The sequence below is a fragment of the Microcaecilia unicolor genome, chromosome 8 (genome assembly GCF_901765095.1).
Source record: "Microcaecilia unicolor chromosome 8, aMicUni1.1, whole genome shotgun sequence".
Lineage (NCBI taxonomy): Eukaryota > Metazoa > Chordata > Amphibia > Gymnophiona > Siphonopidae > Microcaecilia > Microcaecilia unicolor.
Genome location: NC_044038.1, coordinates 12,436,526 through 12,457,139, shown reverse-complemented (window position 1 = coordinate 12,457,139; position 20,614 = coordinate 12,436,526). Strand labels below are relative to the sequence as shown.

The window sequence follows — 20,614 nt, the reverse complement described above, 5'->3', positions numbered from 1 at the left end:
TCTGGTAACCAGTAAGAATTAGTGCTTAGTAGTGTGTCGTATAGTTGTAATTTTTATCAGCCAGTAACTTTGTATTCAGCCAAAGATCTATTTTGTATACCTTTTTCACATATCTATAATAAAGCTCGGAAGTTAACTGTATAGGTTACAAGGTTCCCTCCCTAGACCGAGTACAGAATAATTTGTCTGCAGATAGTTCTGTTTGGGGAACCTGGGTCACGGATAATTTATTAGCTGTGATAACTAGCCTACACCTGCCAGGTATTTTGTGACCTGGATTGGCCACTGTTGGAAACAGGATGCTGGGCTTGACTGACCTTTGGTCTGTCCCAGTATGGCAACACTTATGTACTTGGGATTCTGAATGGAATGTTGCTACACTTTGAAATTCTGCATGGAATCTTGTTACTGTTTGGGGTTCTACATGGAATGTTGCCATTTGTGACCTGGATTGGCCACTGTTGGAAACAGGATGCTGGGCTTGACTGACCTTTGGTCTGTCCTAGTATGGCAATACTTATGTGACCTAGTTTTTACAGCATAGGTGTGCACTTGGTGGTAGAGTTTAGACAGAGCTATGTTGTAGCTTTACTGACTACATGTATTACATACATTTTACACCTGTTATTTGAGCAGGAATGACTGCACCTTCCATTTAGATACAGTTTCTGAACAGTTTGTGCTAGTACTGTATGTGGACACCTTATGTTAACTCTTGAAAAACTGCCATCATTGAGGGTGTTTATCAAGGTAGTCTGTTTGAAATTTAACTATAGGGATTGTGGGTAATATTCACTGCTTGTTCTGAATGGGTGTGATCAGGACCTAGTTTTGCTTTTGAATGCAACTGTTTGCTACTCCTTGAAGCTGCCACTATAGGTAACCTAATCTGTATAATGGTGTAGCTGGCCCCATGCTCTGATCCCTCATGGGTGGGTAATTGAGAGCATTACTAAGTGTTTATCAGCCTCTTGAAATCACCCAAGCTGCATTAGTGAATGGAAAGTGTCCTTGGTATAGGTAGTGGCGTACCAAGGGGGGGGGGGGCAGTCCGCCCCAGGTGCTGCGGCGCAAGCCTGCTGGGAGAGTTCGCTAACTTCTCTCGTTCGCTGCAGCTCCCTCTGCCCCGGAACAGGTTACTTCCTGTTCCGGGGCAGAGGGAGCTGCAGCGAACGAGCAAAGTTAGTAAACTCAGGTGTGCGCTGCGGCACCCCCCCCCCAGCCGCATGCACCCGGGTGTCCGCCCCCTAGGAACGCCACTGGGTATAGGAGAAAACTGAAAAGGTTTTGGCAACTGCAGGTATCCTTAAATGCGCACAGGCGACTACAAACTGAAACACAATCGTATTTATTTTGACAGGAGCTAAGACAATGGCTGTGCCTGCTCAGGTTTGCAGTCGTAACCCAAAGTGCAGCAAAACTTACAACTAATCTTACACCGGACTTCTGCAAAATGTGTTCTATTCAGTTGCCACGTAGCTGGTTAGAAGCACCTGCGATGGACAATGGAGGGTCCAGACTCCTCGTACTCCTGTTTGCCGATCCACATCTGCTGGAAGGTGGACAGGGAGGCCAGGATGGAGCCTCCAATCCAGACGGAGTACTTGCGCTCAGGTGGGGCAATGATCTGTAAAGATGTGTAAAGTCAGTCTTTTTGTACGTTCAGTGAAGCAAAGTGCTGAATCTAGTTAGGCTACCAAACATTATGCCAGCTAACACAAAATAAGTTACCTCTCCATGGGAAGGAATACTTGTAGCCACCTTCCATCTTAAGAAGTTATCCAGATCAGCACTATAAGGTATGTCAAGAAGCACTAGACTACTCCCTTGGGGAGATGATTCATAACCCTTCTAGTTACTAGGGTAACATTGCATTGGGAGTTACAAGCAGAGCACATCCTTATATATTCCAAGGGGCAGGACTGGACATGGCATTTACTGCCATGATCCCCACAGCATCATGAATTAGTTTGGGCTCAGCTGCCTGCCTTTTTTAAAAGAGGTACTGCGATAGGGAACAAGGCATAATTCAGTCCTTCTGATCAGCATAAAGTACCAAACCCATGAACAGGCCCCACCAAAAAAAAAAAAGAACCAGGTCAAGTTTAGGCAGTTGAACAAGCTCCTTGCCCCACCTTAAACTTGTCTTTAACCTGTCTTTGCTGCATAACCAGTTCTGTCATTGTCTGAAAGAGGAAATTTTACAGCCACCCCCTGATGCCAAGTTTGGTTTTTGCCCTTGTCTTATGGCATTCAAGTCTGGTGGCCTTTACACTTAAGAACTGCCAGCCTTACCCTCAACATGTAAGGCTTACAAAATACTCTGACCTCTAGCTATAACAATGGCAAGAGTCAGCCAAACATGTAGACCCCATATGATTTGGTAACTTTAAAAAAGACCAAAGGAATCATCCAATGGATTCATTTAAAAAAGGAAGCCTATGTGGCTTCTCCAGAATAGGGATAACATAGGATCCCTGTCCAACCAGGTCAGCAGTGTAGCCACTGTAGTCCTGCTACGAGCTATTACAAAACTTAAAATTTAGCTGATTCAATTATTACCAGTTAACATTCACTACTTAGGCTGATGGTCTGCAAATACTTCGCATGTCAGAGCTTGTCTTGAGGGTGCCTATTAAGAGAAGGATGGGGAGGGGACCCTCCTTATTGGCGATATTGGGGATAATGCAGAGGTAGGAAGGAAAGGCAGGAAAAACGAGAGAAGGGGGAGAGGAGATAGCAAGGTCAGGGGGCAGCAGTTCCTAAGAGCTTGGCTTGCCATTGGGCAGTTTAAGGGCAAGCCAGGCTGAGGGAAGAGCCAATTGGAGGGGCAAGGGAAGGTCCCGGATGATGCGGGAGAGTTTAAGGGGCATAACCTCCGAGGCACAGGGCTTTTCCTGCTCCTCGGCAGTGGCTTTCCCACCCTCCTCTTGGGTACCCAGAGGTCTGGGGTGGGGGGGGGGGGAGGGGGAGGCTTGAAACCATGGAATGGGAGACCTTTGTCACAGGGGTGGTAACCCAAACTACAGGGTCTCAGGCTCAGTCTGTTTTTAAACTAATGGGTCAGGTGACCTGGTTTAATTAGGCATGGAGGTACATACTGGCATTTATAGGCCCTTGCTCAGCTGAGGCAGGGCTATGGTAATTTCGTGCCACTTTGCTGAGAGGACCAGAGGTGATGGAGGAAAATGTGGCTTCTTTAACATTAATTCTTAATGTAGCTCAGGGTTAATTTGCATTCCACATTTTCCCACCGATTGCAGGCTCAATGGGGCTTACATTTGCCGTAATGGCAGTTGCCATTTCCGGGTAACAGAATTACAAGGTATTGCGTTAAGGTACATACATGGAACATAACATATGGAAAAGATCATGATATATCGTGTGCATACTTATATGGTAAAGCAGATAAAATTGTGGTATTGCATGAGGTTCCTGAGTAATACATTGGATTGTAACACATTAGGTCTTCGACTATGGAAGGACCTTATTCGACAAGGTTTAAGATGGTAGTGCTTGATCAATTAATAGTAAAGAGGTTAGTCAGTCATGTGGTAAGATTTCGGTTTTGTGTAGATCGTGTATACTGTTACTGTTTAGTATTTAAGATAGACGTTTATGGTATTCCTTCTTGAAAAAGGTTTTCAGTAGTCTTCGGAAGATGGTTAGGTCTTGCGTTGTTTTTATGACCTTTGGTAGTGCATTCCAAAGCTGCGTGCAGATGTATGAGAAACTGGTCACATGTGTGGATTTATATTTTAGCCCTTTATAGTTAGGATAGTGTAGATTAAGGAATGTGCGTGATCTTTTTGCGTTCCTAGGAGGCAAGTCTATAAGGTCTGACATGTAAGCCGGGGCTTCCCCGTAAATGATTTTGTGGACCAGGGTGCACAATTTGAACGCAATTCGTTCCTTTTAAGGGGAGCCAGTGTAGTTTTTCTCTCAGGGGTTTGGCACTTTCGTATTTCGCTTTCCCAAATAGGAGTCTGGCTGCTGTGTTTTGAGCGGTTTGTAGCTTTTTACATTTAAAATTACTGCCAATAAAGAAGCTACTGCCTTTGTTACCCCAGACAGGTGTATATTCTCTATTTTCAGGTAAGATTGTGTATATTCTATTTTCAGGTAAGATTGGGGCATTGTGGGGTGGAAAGAGGGCTCCCCATCTCTGAAATTATAAAGCTAGCATCAATTAGTTCAAAAGACAACGGATCTGTGCATCAGGGCTGCAGACGACCATTTCTAGAAATGGTTAATTATAAATGCTAGTGGTGTTTCAAACTACAGAGGAAAGGATAGGTGGTCTGTTTTGCAGAAGCAAAAAAAAAAATTTGCATTTAAAGCTCACAAGAATTCAAATTGTTTTGAAAGTTTAGTTGCAAACAATCAAAAGCAGAGCCAAGGTGCACTATTCCATCAGAATTTCAAGCAGGCAAAGGCAATTCCCCCCCCCCCCCCCCCCCCCCCCTTAGTGGCTTATACTGCAAGTGTTAAGCTTTCATGCATTTGAACTCTTGGCAATTGAAAGACTTGTTTCATCAGACCAAAAGGAATCAACGGAAGCCCTGCTACTGTTTTAACAAAAATATGGAATGGACAAGGAGAATAAGCAACGACATCTAGGTCAGAATACCTTAGAGCAATTATTTGGGGCAGGGGAACGGGGAAACAGGTACACCAAACTGCTGCTGATGCATATAAAAAAAAAATTGCACTAGTGATCACCTTGATTTTCATTGTGCTGGGTGCCAGGGTTGTGATCTCCTTCTGCATCCTGTCTGCAATCCCTGGGTACATGGTGGTACCACCAGACAGCACAGTGTTGGCATAAAGGTCCTTACGGATGTCAACGTCACACTTCATGATGGAGTTGTAGGTGGTTTCATGAATTCCACAGCTTTCCATTCCTGTCAAAACAGAGGTCAGTTTTTAGTTTTACAAACAGGCAGACTGACCACTGGAATAGGGCAATGCCTGAGGGTCCACTCTACCCTAGCCTTTATCCAATTTAAAAATCACTGGATAGCTTGTTGGGGACCCATTACCCTTACTGCCCAGGCGGGGCCAAGGGGGAGCAAAATTCCCCAAGCCCGGTCAGACTTGGACCCGGCAAATTTCTTCCTGCCAGCTTCAGAAGTCTGTCCTCTCCTGCATGCTGCTGCCCAGGACCTGGATGATTACGTTAACGCAATACTGCGTTAATGCAAGCTGGGTCCCGACTCCTGGCACAGTAAAGGACAGAGCGAGGGAGCAGCGCAGCAGTGACTAGAGATCGAAAGGTGTGGGCAGGGGGGCTCACACACACACAACAGTCCAGTCCTACCCCGGCTGTGTCTCTTGGTGGCCCTCTGCCCAGGGGTCCCAGATCGCCCTCACTCTGCCCCTGGCAATTGCTCACCTAGTGCATAACATACTCAAGTTTACCACATTCTAAAACCACAGCAAAATTACTATTGGGGTCAGACATCTTTTCTGTTAGAGCTGCCATTGGCTCCCTGTGCCAGAATTCAATTTAGGCTTGTCTTGTTTCTATTGTTTAGGGGTAAACATAAAGGAATCCTGTGCAGAAGGAATGGATCCTCAGAAGCTTAGCCGAAATTGGGAGGCGGGGCTGGTGTTTGGGTGGTGGGGCTAGTTCTGGGCAAGGCTTCTACGGTCTGTGTCCTGAAAATGGCAGATACAAATTAAGGTAAGGTATACACAAGAAGTAGCACATATGAGTTTATCTTGTTGGGCAGACTGGATGGACCGTGCAGGTCTTTCTCTGCCGTCATCTACTATGTTACTATGGTTGCTGTGCTTCAGTTAAGGTGATGGTATTTTTTCATGGAGTGGGGGATACTTGGAATGCCCTCCCGCGGGAGGTGGTGGAGATGAAAACGGTAACAGAATTCAAACATGCCTGGGATAAACATAAAGGAATCCTGTGCAGAAGGAATGGATCCTCAGAAGCTTAGCCGAGATTGGGAGACAGAGCGGGTGGGGGGAGGCGGGGCTAGTGCTGGGCAGACTTCTACGGTCTGTGCCCTGAAAATGGCAGATACAAATTAAGGTAAGGCATACACAAAAAGTAGCACATATGAGTTTATCTTGTTGGGCAGACTGGATGGGACCGTGCAGGTCTTTTTCTGCCGTCATCTACTATGTTACTTGGGTAGTTTAGAGGTTATACAAGTGGCATCTTTTGTTCAGGTGTTTATTGAAAAAAGGCTTCTATAAAATGTTTTAGAACTAGGGATAGCTGGGCGTTTTGGATCAGTTTTTAAGTTTTCCATTTTGACTTCAAACTATGCACAAATACAATCACTGAAGATTTTGTAATTCACCTTTGACCTCTAAAACTGCTGAAGTGAATGTAAAAGAAAAAAACTTGCAGTCAGGTGGGGCAATGATCTGTAAAGATGTGCAAGTCAGTCCTTTCTATGTTCAGTGAAGCAAATGAATCTAGTTAGGCTACCAAACATTATGCCAGCTAACCCATAAAATAGTTACCTCTCCATGGGAAGGAATATGTGTAGCCACCTTCCATCTTAAGAAGTTAGCCTCAGAACCAGTGGCGTACCAAGGGGGGGGGGTGGCGGTCCGCCCCAGGTGCACGCCGCTGGGGGGTGCCGCGGCGCGCGCCTGCTCTGAGTTCACTGCAGCTCCCTCTGCTCTGGAACAGGTTACTTCCTGTTCTGGGTCAGAGGGAGCTGCAGCGAACGCGCGGTCAGGGAACTCTGAGCAGGCACACGCTGTGGCACCACCCCCCCCCCCAGCGGCGTGCACTGGGGGGGGTCCGTGCTGCATCGGGGGGGGAGGGCGCCGCCCCAGGTGTCCGCCCCCCTAGGAACGCCACTGCTCAGAACACAGCCAGACCAGCACTATAGGGTAACCCTTCAAATATAAGATACTTAAAGCCAGAGGAGTTCAAATACTTCCCATTTCAGCTTCGGAAGTGTCCTAATCCTGTTAGATATTTTCCACAGGCATAATAAAAATGTTGATCTCTTAGCAGACTTACCAAGGAAGGAAGGTTGAAAGAGGGCCTCTGGGCACCTGAACCTCTCATTGCAAATGGTGATCACTTGACCATCAGGAAGCTCATAGCTCTTTTCCAGGGAAGTGGATGAGGAAGCTGTGGCCATTTCCTGCTCAAAGTCCAAGGCAACGTAGCACAGTTTCTCTTTGATGTCACGCACAATTTCCCTTTCTGCTGTGGTGGTGAAGCTGTAGCCCCTCTCGGTCAGAATCTTCATGAAGTAATCCGTCAGGTCACGACCTGCCAAGTCCAGACGCAGGATAGCGTGGGGCAGGGCATAACCTTCGTAGATGGGCACTGTGTGGGTAACACCGTCACCAGAGTCCATCACAATACCTGTGGTACGACCAGAAGCGTACAGCGACAGCACAGCCTGGATGGCAACGTACATAGCTGGAGTGCAGAAGGTCTCAAACATGATCTAAAAGGCAAATTGAGGTAGATTGCAAGACTACTACTGATCATTTCTATAGCGCTATTAGACTTAATGCAGCACTGTACACATTGTATAAGCAGGTACTTTCTCTGTCCCTAGAGGGCTCACAATCTTTTGTATCTGGGACAACAGAGGGTTAAATTACTTGCCCAAGGTCACAAGGAGCTGCAGTGGGACTCAAACCCAGGTTACCAGGTTCAAAGCCTGCTGCACTAACCAATAGGCCACTGTGGAAGATAATACTAGTCTAACACTAGTCTGCAAAAGTACTTTTAAATATTTAAATCTTTAAAAGTTTGAGTGCGCCATCTGCAAGAGGGACATTTTCAATATACCATCTTAATCAAAATTTTGGATTTCTTGCAAAAGAAATCTAAAAATCCAGAAACAAACATGGCCCATTTTCTATGTGTTTTTGTGCATTGTATGCATCTTTTAGGACCATTTTTGGGAAAAAAAAAAAAAAGGGCAAAGGCATAATACAAGCCACTGGGGTGTATAGGGGGCCAGCACTCTTAGTAGATTGGCCACAGACTTCCCAGCAGAGCAGTGGGGCACCTTAGGGGGCACTGTAGTGGACTTAACATAAAAGGTCCCAGGTACACATCTCGCTGTTACCCCCTTATATTGTAGGGTGGGGGCTCAAAAATCTACCAGAAACCTAGTGTACCAAACTGTACACCACTACATGCCCTTATGCCAGCAGATGTTACCTATGTGTAGGTATAGTAGGTTTTTATTTCGGGGGGGGGGGGGGCGGGTGTCATACTTTCCACCACAAGTATACCAGTTAAAATGGGACAGGCCTGGTCCCCTTCTCTATCCACTGCACTGACCTCTAGGCTACATCAGGGACCTGCTTGCAGCTGTAACAGGACTGGCCATAACATCTGAAGCTGTCAGATATGTACCGTTTTACATCTTTTTTTTGTGTGTGTGTGGGGGGGGGGGGGGGGGAGGATAAGAAGGGTTCACGTTTTAAATTTTTCCAGTGGTCATCTGGTCATTTAAGGCATCTTTTCTTGAGACTTAGGCATGATTGAAACGGGTCTAGACCAAAATGGCCCATCAGCCCTGACGTTTTTGATTTGTTCTATTATGGCAGAAATCCCCCCCCCCCCCCCAAGTTTTGGAAATACACAAATACCACCCCTAACAAGCACTCTTGTGATTTGGTAAGACTGCAGAGGGGGGGAAAAAAGCCATCTTCAAATTAGTTTCTAAAATTGCAATTTGGACATTCAGAGAGGAGTGTGGTAGCCGTGTTAGTCCACTCTTAAGGTTATCAATAGAAATCAAACAAAATAAAACATTGAAAAGAAAATTATACCTTTTTTTATTGGACATAACTTAATACATTTCTTGATTAGCTTTCGAAGGTTGCCCTTCATCAGATTGGAAGCAAGCAAATAAGCACCCTCCTCTCACCTACCAACACCCATCCTGTTAGAATATCAATGAAATGCTTTGATGTCCCCATGCATACCCCCACCCTCCCACTCTGTGTAATGCTTTGATGTTTCTCTTATATATACTATCTGCTACCACATTTGTTTATTTCCGATCTGACGAAGAAGGGCAACCTTCGAAAGCTAATCAAGAAATGTATTAAGTTATGTCCAATAAAAAAGGTATCTTATTTTCTTTTCCATGTTTTATTTTGTTTGATTTCTATAGATTCTACATGGAATGTTGCTATTCCACTAGCAACATTCCATGTAGAAGTCGGCCCTTGCAGATCACCAATGTGGCCGCGCAGGCTTCTGCTTCTGTGAGTCTGACGTCCTGCACGTACGTGCAGGACGTCAGACTCACAGAAACAGAAGCCTGCGCAGCCTTCTACATGGAATGTTGCTAGTGGAATAGCAACATTCCATGTAGAATCTCCAATAGTAGCAACATTCCATGTAGAATCTCCAATAGTATCTATTTTACTGTCATAGTAATGCTTGAATGTTTTCACTTATATACACTGTCAGCTAGCACATTTGCTTATTTCCGATCTGAGGAAGAAGGGCAACCTTCGAAAGCTAATCAAGAAATGTATTAAGTTATGTCCAATAAAAAAAGGTATCTTAACTTCTTTTCCATGTTTTATTTTGTTTGATTTCTATTGATGACATTCAGAGAAAAAAAAAAAAAAAAGACATCCAAATGCCATTTTGCTATTTGAGACACTTTTGAAAATGAGCCCGTAAATTATACTTGAATACTGAAGTATGAGAATTTTGTGCTCTGTTGGACAGACTGGATGGACCATGAAGGTCTTTATCTGCTGTCATTTGCAATGTTACTATGTTTTAGTTCAAAGCTCATTTCATTTTATTTGACAGGGGCAGGTCATTGGTGTTTTCATACTACTATAGTAAACAGATAGCTGCAGATCCCAATTGTCATTACAGCATGTGCACCATGCTGATCGTTTGCTTGGTATTGAGTGAAATGTGTAAACTTGTGCATAGATTCAGCTGCAGCAGTGGTGTACCAAGGGCGGGGTGATCAATGTGCAGGCAGCAAGGGTGTGCGGCTGTCAGCTCCGTTGGTCCCCTGCCCCTTTCCTGTTCCAGGGCAGGGGACTGACACAGCTGACAGCCGCACGCCTGCTCCGCACACCCCCTTGCTGGGAGAAAAGGTCCGGTGATGCGCTGGGGGGAGGGGGCGCACAGCGGCAACCTGTCCCGGGTGGCGAAGAGGCTAGAACGCCACTAAGCTGCAGTATCCTACAAATGCAACCATGGAATATACAAATGTCACCTATTATCTGAGCTGGACAAAGACATTGGTTTTCAACCTAGTCCTTGTAATGGAATGAACTTATTGTTTTATATTCAGTTGCAATTGTGTTATATTTCCGGTCTAGTCTGCCTCTACCTAAACAGTTCAGGGTGGATTACAATTAAAAGAAAACTGGAGCAGAAATCTGGGGAATTACAATATTAGTTCTAAATATGTTCACTGCAATAGAACTATTTTAAATGTGAAGATGAGATCAGATCTCTGGAAGAGACGGTTTCAATATTTTCTAAAACAATCTTAAATACTTGACAGGATCTTATGGATGAAGGCAAAGCATTCCAACATGCCATGAACTGGTAATATAACGAAGATGTTAACTGTATGATTTTTAACATCAGAGTATTAAGGAAGTGTATAGATAAGAAGCAGCATTACACAAGGGTAAAACTAGGTTCATTATAACCAGGAGAACCTCTACAAAGAGTTTTGAAGACCACAGTGTTAAGCTTAAACCAGTGGTATAGCTACGTGGGCCTGGGCCCCCCTGCCGACAACCCTCTTGCCCCCCCCCCCCCCCCCCAATAATCGCCTGCCTTTGCTGGCGGGGGACCCCAACCGCCACCAGCCGAGGTCCTCTTCTTCTCGCAAAAGGCTTCCTTCTGTTTCTGATGCACATACAAAGTGCAGGACGTCAAACAGAAGGAAGCTTTTTGCGAGAAGGAGAGGACCTTGACTGGCGGGGGTTGGGGTCCCCCGCCAGCAAAGGTAGGCGACGGCGGGTTGGCAAAGTTGGTGGTGGTGGGGACGGCGGCTAAAATGTGCCCCCTCACCTCGGGCTCTCGACCCCCCTCCTGCTGAAGTCTGGCTACGCTCCTGGCCTTAAACTGTATACAGGCTGATACTGGTAAGCCAGTGCAGTTTCAGGTAGTAACTGCTAATGGACTCAGTTTTGATAGACCAAAATCAGTCTGCTGTATTTTGCATTAAACAATTTTTAATTAATGTCTAAGAAAAAGAAATTAACACAAGATTAATCTGAGATAATACAAGATATTGAACCAGTATTCGAAAGATCCTTCGTAAAACATTTCCTTGCTGCCTGTTCTGTCAGTGCACTCAGCCAATTGGGTTTGCAGGATATCCACAATGCATTTGCATGAGAGATTTACATACCAAGGAAGTACTGCATGCATCTCATGCAAATGCATTGTGGATATCCTGAAAACCCAACTGGCTGAGTGCACCCCAAGGACTGGGTTGAAAGTCAGACAGTTCTGCAACTGAACACCGACACTGTACAAGTTCATTCCACCACAAGTCATGCTCGATTTAAACCATATACATTTTGGCCATATAGTTCAGGGTACCATGTGGTTGGCACTTGCTGCCAACTGCCTAGTTATTTTGAATATTGACCACTGCTTTGACTATTGGTACTTGCCTTTCACCTATTCTATTTTCATTAAGATTTTAGAGTCCAAATGCCAGTGAAGGATGTTTTCAAGTCAGAAGAAAGTCAACTGAGAAGAAGAACGGGGGAAAAAAAAATCTCAACTAGTGTGTTGTAGTTAGTGGGTACAAACCTGAGTCATCTTTTCCCTGTTGAACTTTGGGTTCAGGGGAGCCTCTGTAAGGAGGACAGGGTGTTCCTCAGGAGTAACACGGAGCTCATTGTAGAAGGTATGGTGCCAGATCTTCTCCATGTCATCCCAGTTGGTGACGATGCCATGTTCGATTGGGTATTTCAGGGTCAGGATACCTCTCTTGCTCTGAGCTTCGTCACCAACATAGCTGTCTTTCTGCCCCATACCGACCATCACACCCTGAAAAAGAACGTAACATGAGTTGTCATATCGGGACAGACCAAAGGTCCATGAAGCCCAGGATCCTGTTTCCAACAGCAGCCAATAGTACATGGCAAGATCCAATATATTTTATGCTGATTATCCTAGAAATAAGCAGTGGCTTTCCCCAAGTCAGTCTTAATAATGGCTTATGGACTTTTTAGAAAGATATCCAAACCTTTTTTAAACCCAGCTAAGCTAACAGCATTTACCAATGAATTCTAGTGTTTACTTACACATTGAGTGAAGAAATATTTTCTGCGGTTTTAAATTTAATACTTTGTAGCTTCATTGCATGCCCCCTAGTCCTAATATTTTTGGAAAGAGTAAACAAGCAATTCACATCTACCCATTCCACTCCACTCATTTTAGACCTCTATCCTTGTCATTGCCCAATGAGTTTCGGCAACTGGATCGCCTGCTTCAGGTGTACATTCAGTCTTTAATAGAAGCAAGTGACACCTTGAAATGGGATACTCGGGGGTCTTTAAAAAGGTGCGCTAGTGGGTTTTTTGGAGCATGCTAATGATTTCGCATGCTAGAGACGCCCATAGTGTGCCTTTGTAAAAGGAATAAATAAGGGAATCCTGATCAGAAGAAATGGATCCTCAGAAGCTTAGCAGAGATTGGATGGCAGGACCGGTGGTTGGGAGGTGGGGCTAGTGCTGGGCAGACTTCTACAGTCTATGCCCTGAAAATGGCAGATACAAATCAAGGTCAGGTATACATATAAAGTAGTACGTATGAGTTTTATCTTGTTGGGCAGACTGGATGGACCATACAGGTCTTTTTCTGCCGTCACCTACTATGTTACTATGTATCGTGTCTCCCCTCAGCCATCTTTCCTCCAAGCTGAAGAGCCCTAGCCGCTTCAGCCTTTCCTCATAGGAAGTCATCCTATCCCCTTTATCAGTGTCATTGCCCTTCCTCTGTACCTTTTCTAATTCCACTTTTTTGAAATGCGGTGACCAGAATGGCACATAGTATTCAAGGTGCGGTCGCACCATGGAGCGATACAAAGGCATTATAACGTCCTCGTTTTTGTTTTCCATTCCTTCCCCAATAATTCCTAACATTCTCCGTATCTCAAAAAAGATATAGTAGAATTGGAAAAGGTACAGCGAAGGGCGACGAAAATGATAGTGGGGATGGGACGACTTTCCTATGAAGAGAGGCTGAGAAGGCTAGGGCTTTTCAGTTTGGAGAAGAGACGGCTGAGGGGAGATATGATAGAAGTGTATAAAATAGTGAGTGGAATGGATCGGGTGGATGTAAAGCGACTGTTCACGCTATCCAAAAATACTAGGACTAGAGGGCATGAGTTGAAGCTACAGTGTGGTAAATTTAAAACGAATCGGAGAAAATTTTTCTTCACCCAACGTGTAATTAGACTCTGGAATTCGTTGCCGGAGAACATGGTACGGGCGGTTAGCTTGACGGAGTTTAAAAAGGGGTTAGATAGATTCCTAAAGGACAAGTCCATAGACCGCTATTAAATGGACTTGGAAAAATTCCGCATTTTTAGGTATAACTTGTCTGGAATGTTTTTACGTTTGGGGAGCGTGCCAGGTGCCCTTGACCTGGATTGGCCACTGTCGGTGACAGGATGCTGGGCTAGATGGACCTTTGGTCTTTCCCAGTATGGCACTACTTATGTACTTATGTACTTCTATTTGCTTTCTTAGCCACTGCTGCACACCAGAGGTTTCAACGCATCAATGACGACACCTAGGATCCTTTTCCTGGTTGGTGACTGATGTGGAACCTTGCATCACGTAGCAATAGTTTGGGTTCCTCTTTCCCACATTAAACATCATCTGCCATTTGGATGCCCAGTCCCATAAGTCCTCTTGCAATTTAAGAACTTTGAATAACTTTTGGTCCGTCAGCAAATTTAATTACTTCACTAGTTACTCCCGTCTCTATATCATTTATAAATGTTAAAAAGCAGCGGTGCCAGCCCAGACCCTTCTCCATTGAAAATACTGACCATTTAACCCTACTCTTATTTTCTCTATTTTAACCAGTTTTTAGACCATAATAGGATACTACCTCCTATCTCATGGCTCTCCAATTCGACGTCTTTCATGAGGTATTTTGTTAGATGCCTTTTGGAAATCCAGACACACAATATTGACTGGCTCACCTTTATTCACCCCTTCAAAGAAATGGAGTAGATTGTTGAGGCAAGATTTCCCTTCATTAAATCCATGCTCTATAATTCTCTACCAATTTGCCTGGCACCAATGTTAGGCTCACTGGTCTGTAATTTCCCAGATCACCTCTGGAACCCTTAAAAAAAAAAAAAAAAAAAAACTTTGCTATGGCCTCGTCTTCCCCGAGTGCCCCTTTTACCCCTCAGTCATCTAGTGGTCCAACCGATTCTTTTGCCAGCTTCTTGCTTTTAATATACCTAAAAATCTGTTTTTTTTTGCCTCCAATGCAATCTTTTCAAAGTCTTTGCCTTCCTCAACAGCGCTTTGCATTTGACTTGCCATTCCCTATTATTTTCAGTTGCATCCTTCCCTAATAGCTTCCTTTACCTCACTTTATAACCATGCCAGCTGTCGCTTGGCCTTCCTCCTTCCTTTAATACATGGAATATAAGTGGCCTGGGCTTTCAGGATGGTATTTTTGAACAGCATCCATGCCAGATGTAAATTTTTGACCTTTGCAACTGCTCCTTTAAGTTTTGGGGGTTTTTATTTTCCACCGCTCTCATTTTATCAGAGTCTTTTTTTTGAAAATTAAAATGCTAACATATTGGATTTCCTGCAGGGACTTACTCCAGAGCCGATATCAAGTCTGATCATGTTAAGATCACAGTTATCAAGCAGCCCCAGTACCATTACCTCCTGCACCAGATCATGCGCTCCACTAAATATGTTCCTCCTCTTGACTGCTCCTGAACCAGCTGATCCATAACGAAGTCCTTGATTTCATCAAGGAATTTTACCTCTAGCCAGTAGCATAGCTAGGTGGTGCCACAGGGGCCTGGGCCCCCCAAACTTGCTGTGGGCCCCTGGTTGGCTGACTGGGGTCCCCACCCCCCACCAACTGAAGACTTCAACCAGCACTGGTCTGCAGCGCCGCCGCATTGCCTGCCCTGCACGCTCCATTTAGTGAGTTTCACTAAAAGGAGCATACCCAACATGAAAGGAAGAGAGCAGGGCAGGCAAAGCGGTGGCATTGGAGACCAGCGCTGGACAAAGTAGTCAGCTGGTGGGGGTGGGGAATCCCTGCCAGCCAAGGTATTTGCAGCGGTGGTGCTTTAGTTGGTTGAGTTGGGGGACCCCCACCAGCCAAAATGTATAGTGGCACCAGTAGGCAGCTACCAAAGTGTGCCCTCCTACCTCGCAGTCTGGTTATGCCCCTGCCTCTAGCATGCCCCGATGTTACATTTACCTAATCAATATCGGGGTAATTGAAATCACCCATCATTGTTGTATTCCCCAGTTTATTAGCCTCCCTAATTTCTGTCTGGTGGATGGTAGTACACTTCTATCACTATCCTTTCCCCCTTTACACATGGAATTCAGTTCAATATCCCATTATAGTATCTGATCCTGTTTACAGATAGTAATCCACTTTAATAGCCTGTAAGAATCAAGAACTATACCAAACCGAGACATCCAAGAATGAAGTCTTGGTGACAGACAGTTCTCTAGTATGTGGGAAAGACCATAAAAGCACTTGTGTTAATACCAGCATGTCAGACTAACCAGAGGAATGGGATTCTACAGTCATGATTACTACTGGTATTAAGGGAATATTGATTTTTCCATTTGCAGAAAATGAAACTGTTTAGAGCCTGTCATGTCACTCAAAAGGTGAACAATGGGAATCCAGAAAAACCAAAGTTGCTCTCTATGGTAGTGTTTCCGCAAGTCCAGTCCTGGAGTACCCCTTGCCAGTCAGGTTTTCAAGATATCCATAATGAATATGCATGAAAGATTTGCATACAATGGAGGCAGTGTATGCAAATCAAGTTCATGCATACTGAGGATAAAGGTGTATGTGGGGAGACGAGAGAAATACAATACTGGTAAAAAAAAAAAAAACCACTAGGAAGGGAAAGCACAAGAGGAAGTGGAGTTAATGGTTTCCAGGACGCAATTCAGTCTTCAGCACGTGGAAAGATTTGTCCATTTCTGGTTGTAAGCATCGTTGAATAAGAAAGTTTTCAAGCTGGATAAGGAAGACAACAAAGGTGAACTGGTAATTTATTCCAAATATCAGGACCCTGAACTGAAAAGATGGACCAAGGTATAGTGTCGACCAATTTCACTAAAAGAAGGAAATTTGAGCTGGTCGAAGAACATGAGAGGGGGGCAATAGGTAGTAAGGAAACGTGATAAACAGGCTCACCTGAGGAATGGGTCTTATAGACAAGGAGCAATCGTTTGTAGGTTATACGATAAAAGTCAAGTAGCTGTTTTTAAGAGGTGGAGTGACATGATCAAGTTTTGCGGCCAGTGGTGACTAACGATTGCTTTACAGTAGTTGTAAACGGCAGAGATACCCAACACGTAGTCCTTTATATAGAGAATTACAGTAGTCGACTGATAAACGGAACGTTTAACTACTGCAGAGATTTGAGGAACAAAGGAAAGGGTTGAGTCTAAGATGACCCCAAGTATTTTGACATTCTGTACAAGGGGGACTGAGATGGAATGTAATTGGATAGCAGTAGCTAATGAGAAAGTAATACTGTTAGGATCCCCATTTAAAGTACAACCAAATACTTAAGATGTCATTTCCATCTGCAGCATTATCATAGGAAGCAGGAAAAAAAAATCTTTCCGTTCAACCCCACCTGATGTCTTGGGCGTCCAACGATGGAAGGGAAGACGGCGCGAGGAGCATCATCTCCAGCAAATCCGGCCTTGCACATTCCAGAGCCGTTGTCAACAACCAGGGCGGCAATGTCCTCCTCCATGACAGGCTGCAGAAACAGAAGTTACACAGGGAGAATTTAGAGCTACATCTGCTTGATCTCCCCTAACATATGAAAGAGGTGTGGAGGATAGGGTACCAAGGGGACCATGGGTGAGCTACAATAAATAAAACAGGCACTGGCTCTTTAGAATTGTGTCTCCCAAGCTCATTTTTCAATCATTAACCCAGGAACACTGAGCATGCTCAGTTTCATTAAAAACGAGCTGGACACGCGCTAAAAACAGGACCAGGCAATGAGAAACCAGCGTGGGACAAATGCCCTAGCTGGCAGAGGTTGGGGACCCCGCCAGCCAAGGTACCTTCCAGCGCCAAGGGGGGAGTGGTGGGCGGGCTGCAGCAGCAGGGGAGCAGAAGTGCCAGGAGGCAGGCCAAAATGTGCCCCCCCCCCCTCCTGTCATGGTCTATCTACACCCCTGTATTCAACTTACCAGCCAAGATGTCTTCCCTCCCCCCCCCCCTCCCAGCTGCACAGCACCCTCAGCACATAATAAGGTCATCTACAACAAGATTTGCCAAAGCTTTGCTTGTCTTTTGCAGGACAATCACCGAGTGTCCCCTAGTCTTTGCACATTTGCTTATTTCCGATCTGACGAAGAAGGGCAACCTTCGAAAGCTAATCAAGAAATGTATTAAGTTATGTCTTAAAAAAAAAAAAAAAAAAAAAGATTTTCTTTTCCATGTTTTCATTTTGTTTGATTTCTATTGATTACATTTTGAAAGAAATTATGGTACGTTTACCCATTCTACCCAACACTGCAGGCTGTTATAAGTACATATTAGTACCAAAAGCTACAGAGGTGTGGTCAGAGCTGCTGCAAGGTTATTGGGCAAACTAGGCAAACCTTCAGTCTTACACTCCCATCCCACCAGTTAGTTTTTTGGGCTCCTATTCCCCAATTTCCCCTCCCAGACATCGACCTACACAATAAAGTTCTTATATCACATGCACTCAAATGAGGGCAAGTTCCAAGACATTTAGGTAAAATCAAAGCCATTTACGTTACACACAGGTACTCTTTCCTAATGGATTCACAATCTATTTTTGTAACTAGGGCAATGGAAAGTTAAGTGATTTGCAACAAGGAGCTGCCTTCTCCGTTCCTCTAGCTCTCAGCCCACTCTGCTCAGCTATTAGGCTACTCCACTCAGTTTTTTTTTTGTTTTTTGTTTCACACACACAGGTGATTCATTAATATCCTGGGCTAAGGGGCCACCAAAACATGTTGGGATTTTGTAAGAATTTAGACCAGAGACCCAACTTTTTTTTTTTTTTTTTTTTTTTTTAAATTGAAATTTTCAAAATAGCAAAATACTTCACAGGAAGCCATAAAGCTCCCGTCTTAGGAAACAGGATAAGAAAAAAAAACATGACTTCAAGAAATACTTGTAATTAAGATTTCACCTGAAACATACACGAGTCAATTTAATCAAAAAGTTTCCACCTATAGACAGATTTAACTTCCTTACCTATCCGTAAGATTTCTAGCTGGTCTGGTTCAAACAAAACAGTTGGCATCAGGAAAAGTAGTTATACATTTTGATGGAAATTTTAGGAAAAAAAGGATTTAGCACCTAGAGCCAAAACTTTTTTTAAAGGGGGCCCAACTTTTCAAAGCAATTGGGGGGGGGGGGGGGGGGTCCAAGTAAAACACCAGTTCTACAGACCCCACAGATCTTTTGCACCTTTGCACGTCTTTCCTAGGATTTCTGTTTTAGGTCACAGTAAAGAAGTTTGTTCAATACTGGAGAGTGCTCAAGCACCAGCAGCACTCAGAGGTGGCACCTAGGCCAGCGACTAGAACTAAGCACAGTGAAGTTACCACATCAATATTAATGCAGAACATTTATTGGGGGGGGGGGGGAGGTGACCTCCTGCCCAGCACAGAATTGTATTCTCAGAAACCAGTATTCTGTAGGAGCAGTGTTTCCCCGGAGTATCCCTTGGAACTGATTTCAGTGGCGTAGGAAGGGGGGGGGGTGGTCTGCCCCGGGTGCACGCCGCTGGGGGGGGGGGTGTCGGCTCCGCGCTGGTACACTGCCCTCTCTGCCCCGGAACAGGTTACTTCCTGTTCCGGGACACAGAGCAGTGAATCAACGCGTAGCCGACACATCCCAGCAACGTGCAGTCGGGGCGGATCGGCCCCCCGCCCCAGGTATGCGCTCCGGGGGGGGGAGCTATGCGCTCTGGGGGGGAGGGTGCGCCGTGCTGCACCCGGGGGGGTGCACAGCGGCGACCCGCCCCAGGTGTCAGCTCCCCTTGCTACCGCTCTGCCTGATTTGCATACTATTATATGCAAATTTTTCATGCATTTTCATTGTGAATATCCTGAAAACCTGACTGCCAAAGGGTACTCCAGGACCGGACTTGGGGAAACACTGCTGTAGGGGCAACAACAATTAAGTTCCCTACTTAACAGAAGTCATCTCATCCACTAGAGAAAGGAACTACATTGGAATGAGATCAAACCTTGCTTACTGGTTGGAACATGCAGCCTCCGTAGGGGCTTCTTAGCCAGGCTTGTGGGCAACTTTTGGCAGACACCATTTTGGACTTCTTTATCTCCCCTCTATTTCTCTGTTTAACTATTATGTGTATTTTTTTCTGGTTTGGCGTTAGCCTTTCCAGTCTCTTGTAAGCCACCTTGAGCCTGCATTCTGTGGGCAAAGGTGGGGTATAAGTGCTCTAAAATAAAACTTAAATAAAACCAGTGGTTACGAGTCATTCACTAGAGATGTTAGTTTTTAGGAGCCCAAACAACTGCAAAATTTCTCATTAAATAAAGTTCTAACCCCCCAAAGTTATAATCAGCCACCATCTCTACTTAACGAAAGAGATTCTGTATCGAGTGAAAAAAGCTTGTCAGAAGCAGAACTCAAAAAACGGAACTGGAGTCGGAAATCTCTGGATTGAATTTGGTCTAAATGTTCCTTTAATAAAAAAAAAAGAAGGTCAAAAGTACCAGTTCCAACCCTGCTAAACATGCCAGCCCCCTAAAGCGCAGTCACCTTTACACAGTTCTCTATCATTCAAAGGAAACATATCAAATTTGGAACCTACCTAGCGAGTTAAACACTACGCTGGTCTCGTCTCCTCTTTACTCAACTAAAATTCAGCAAACCAAAACGCTGCAACCTCCTGCCTCTTTCTAATTTAAGTGAAGAAAATTCATGCGCAACTCCTGCACCTCAAGACGCCTCCCTCCACCAGGGCCTCAAGGGAAAGACCCCTTCCCACTCTCCCAACTCAGTCCTCAATGGAACAAACACCATCGGTATCCATTACCTTGACTAACAGCACCGCGCAGCGTTCCAAGCGCGATTCCGAGACAAGTGACTAACCCCGCCCCTGCGGCACTTCAGCCTTTTATGGCTCAACTGCTTCCGGCTTGGGTTTAAGGTTGAGCGCGTAGCAATCTCCTGCAGGGAAAGAAGAGGGTCGAGGGTAATTTTTCTAACACTAATTAAACTGGAAGTGTAGCCCTTTATCATCTGTGATACCACGTTCATATTTTATCGTGTTTATTTTTTCACCAGCGTCCTAATGAAGGACAATCAGCGTGAGTCCCAAGTGCCCTGGGTCCGCTCCGGGGCAGATTCCGTGACAGGCTTTAGAAAATTCAG

The 20,614-nt window shown here is 44.8% G+C and overlaps 1 protein-coding gene across 2 annotated transcripts; it reads right to left on the bottom strand.

The window, feature by feature from the left end:
• Positions 1-1,308: 1,308 nt before the first annotated feature.
• Positions 1,309-20,351, bottom strand: LOC115476973 (actin, cytoplasmic 1-like). Of its 2 annotated transcripts, none has more exons than XM_030213583.1 (6): positions 20,277-20,351; positions 16,851-16,979; positions 11,774-12,013; positions 7,001-7,439; positions 4,723-4,904; positions 1,309-1,627 (listed from the first exon to the last, which is right to left on the bottom strand). In XM_030213583.1, the coding sequence occupies exons 2-6, from the start codon at positions 16,971-16,973 to the stop codon at positions 1,484-1,486; spliced, it is 1,128 nt and encodes a 375-aa protein (XP_030069443.1). In that variant the 5' UTR covers positions 16,974-16,979; positions 20,277-20,351; the 3' UTR covers positions 1,309-1,483. The 2 variants fall into 2 exon arrangements, with proteins under 2 accessions (XP_030069443.1, XP_030069442.1); XM_030213582.1 differs by lacking the exon at positions 20,277-20,351 and adding an exon at positions 20,052-20,202.
• Between the last annotated feature and the right edge of the window lie 263 nt (positions 20,352-20,614).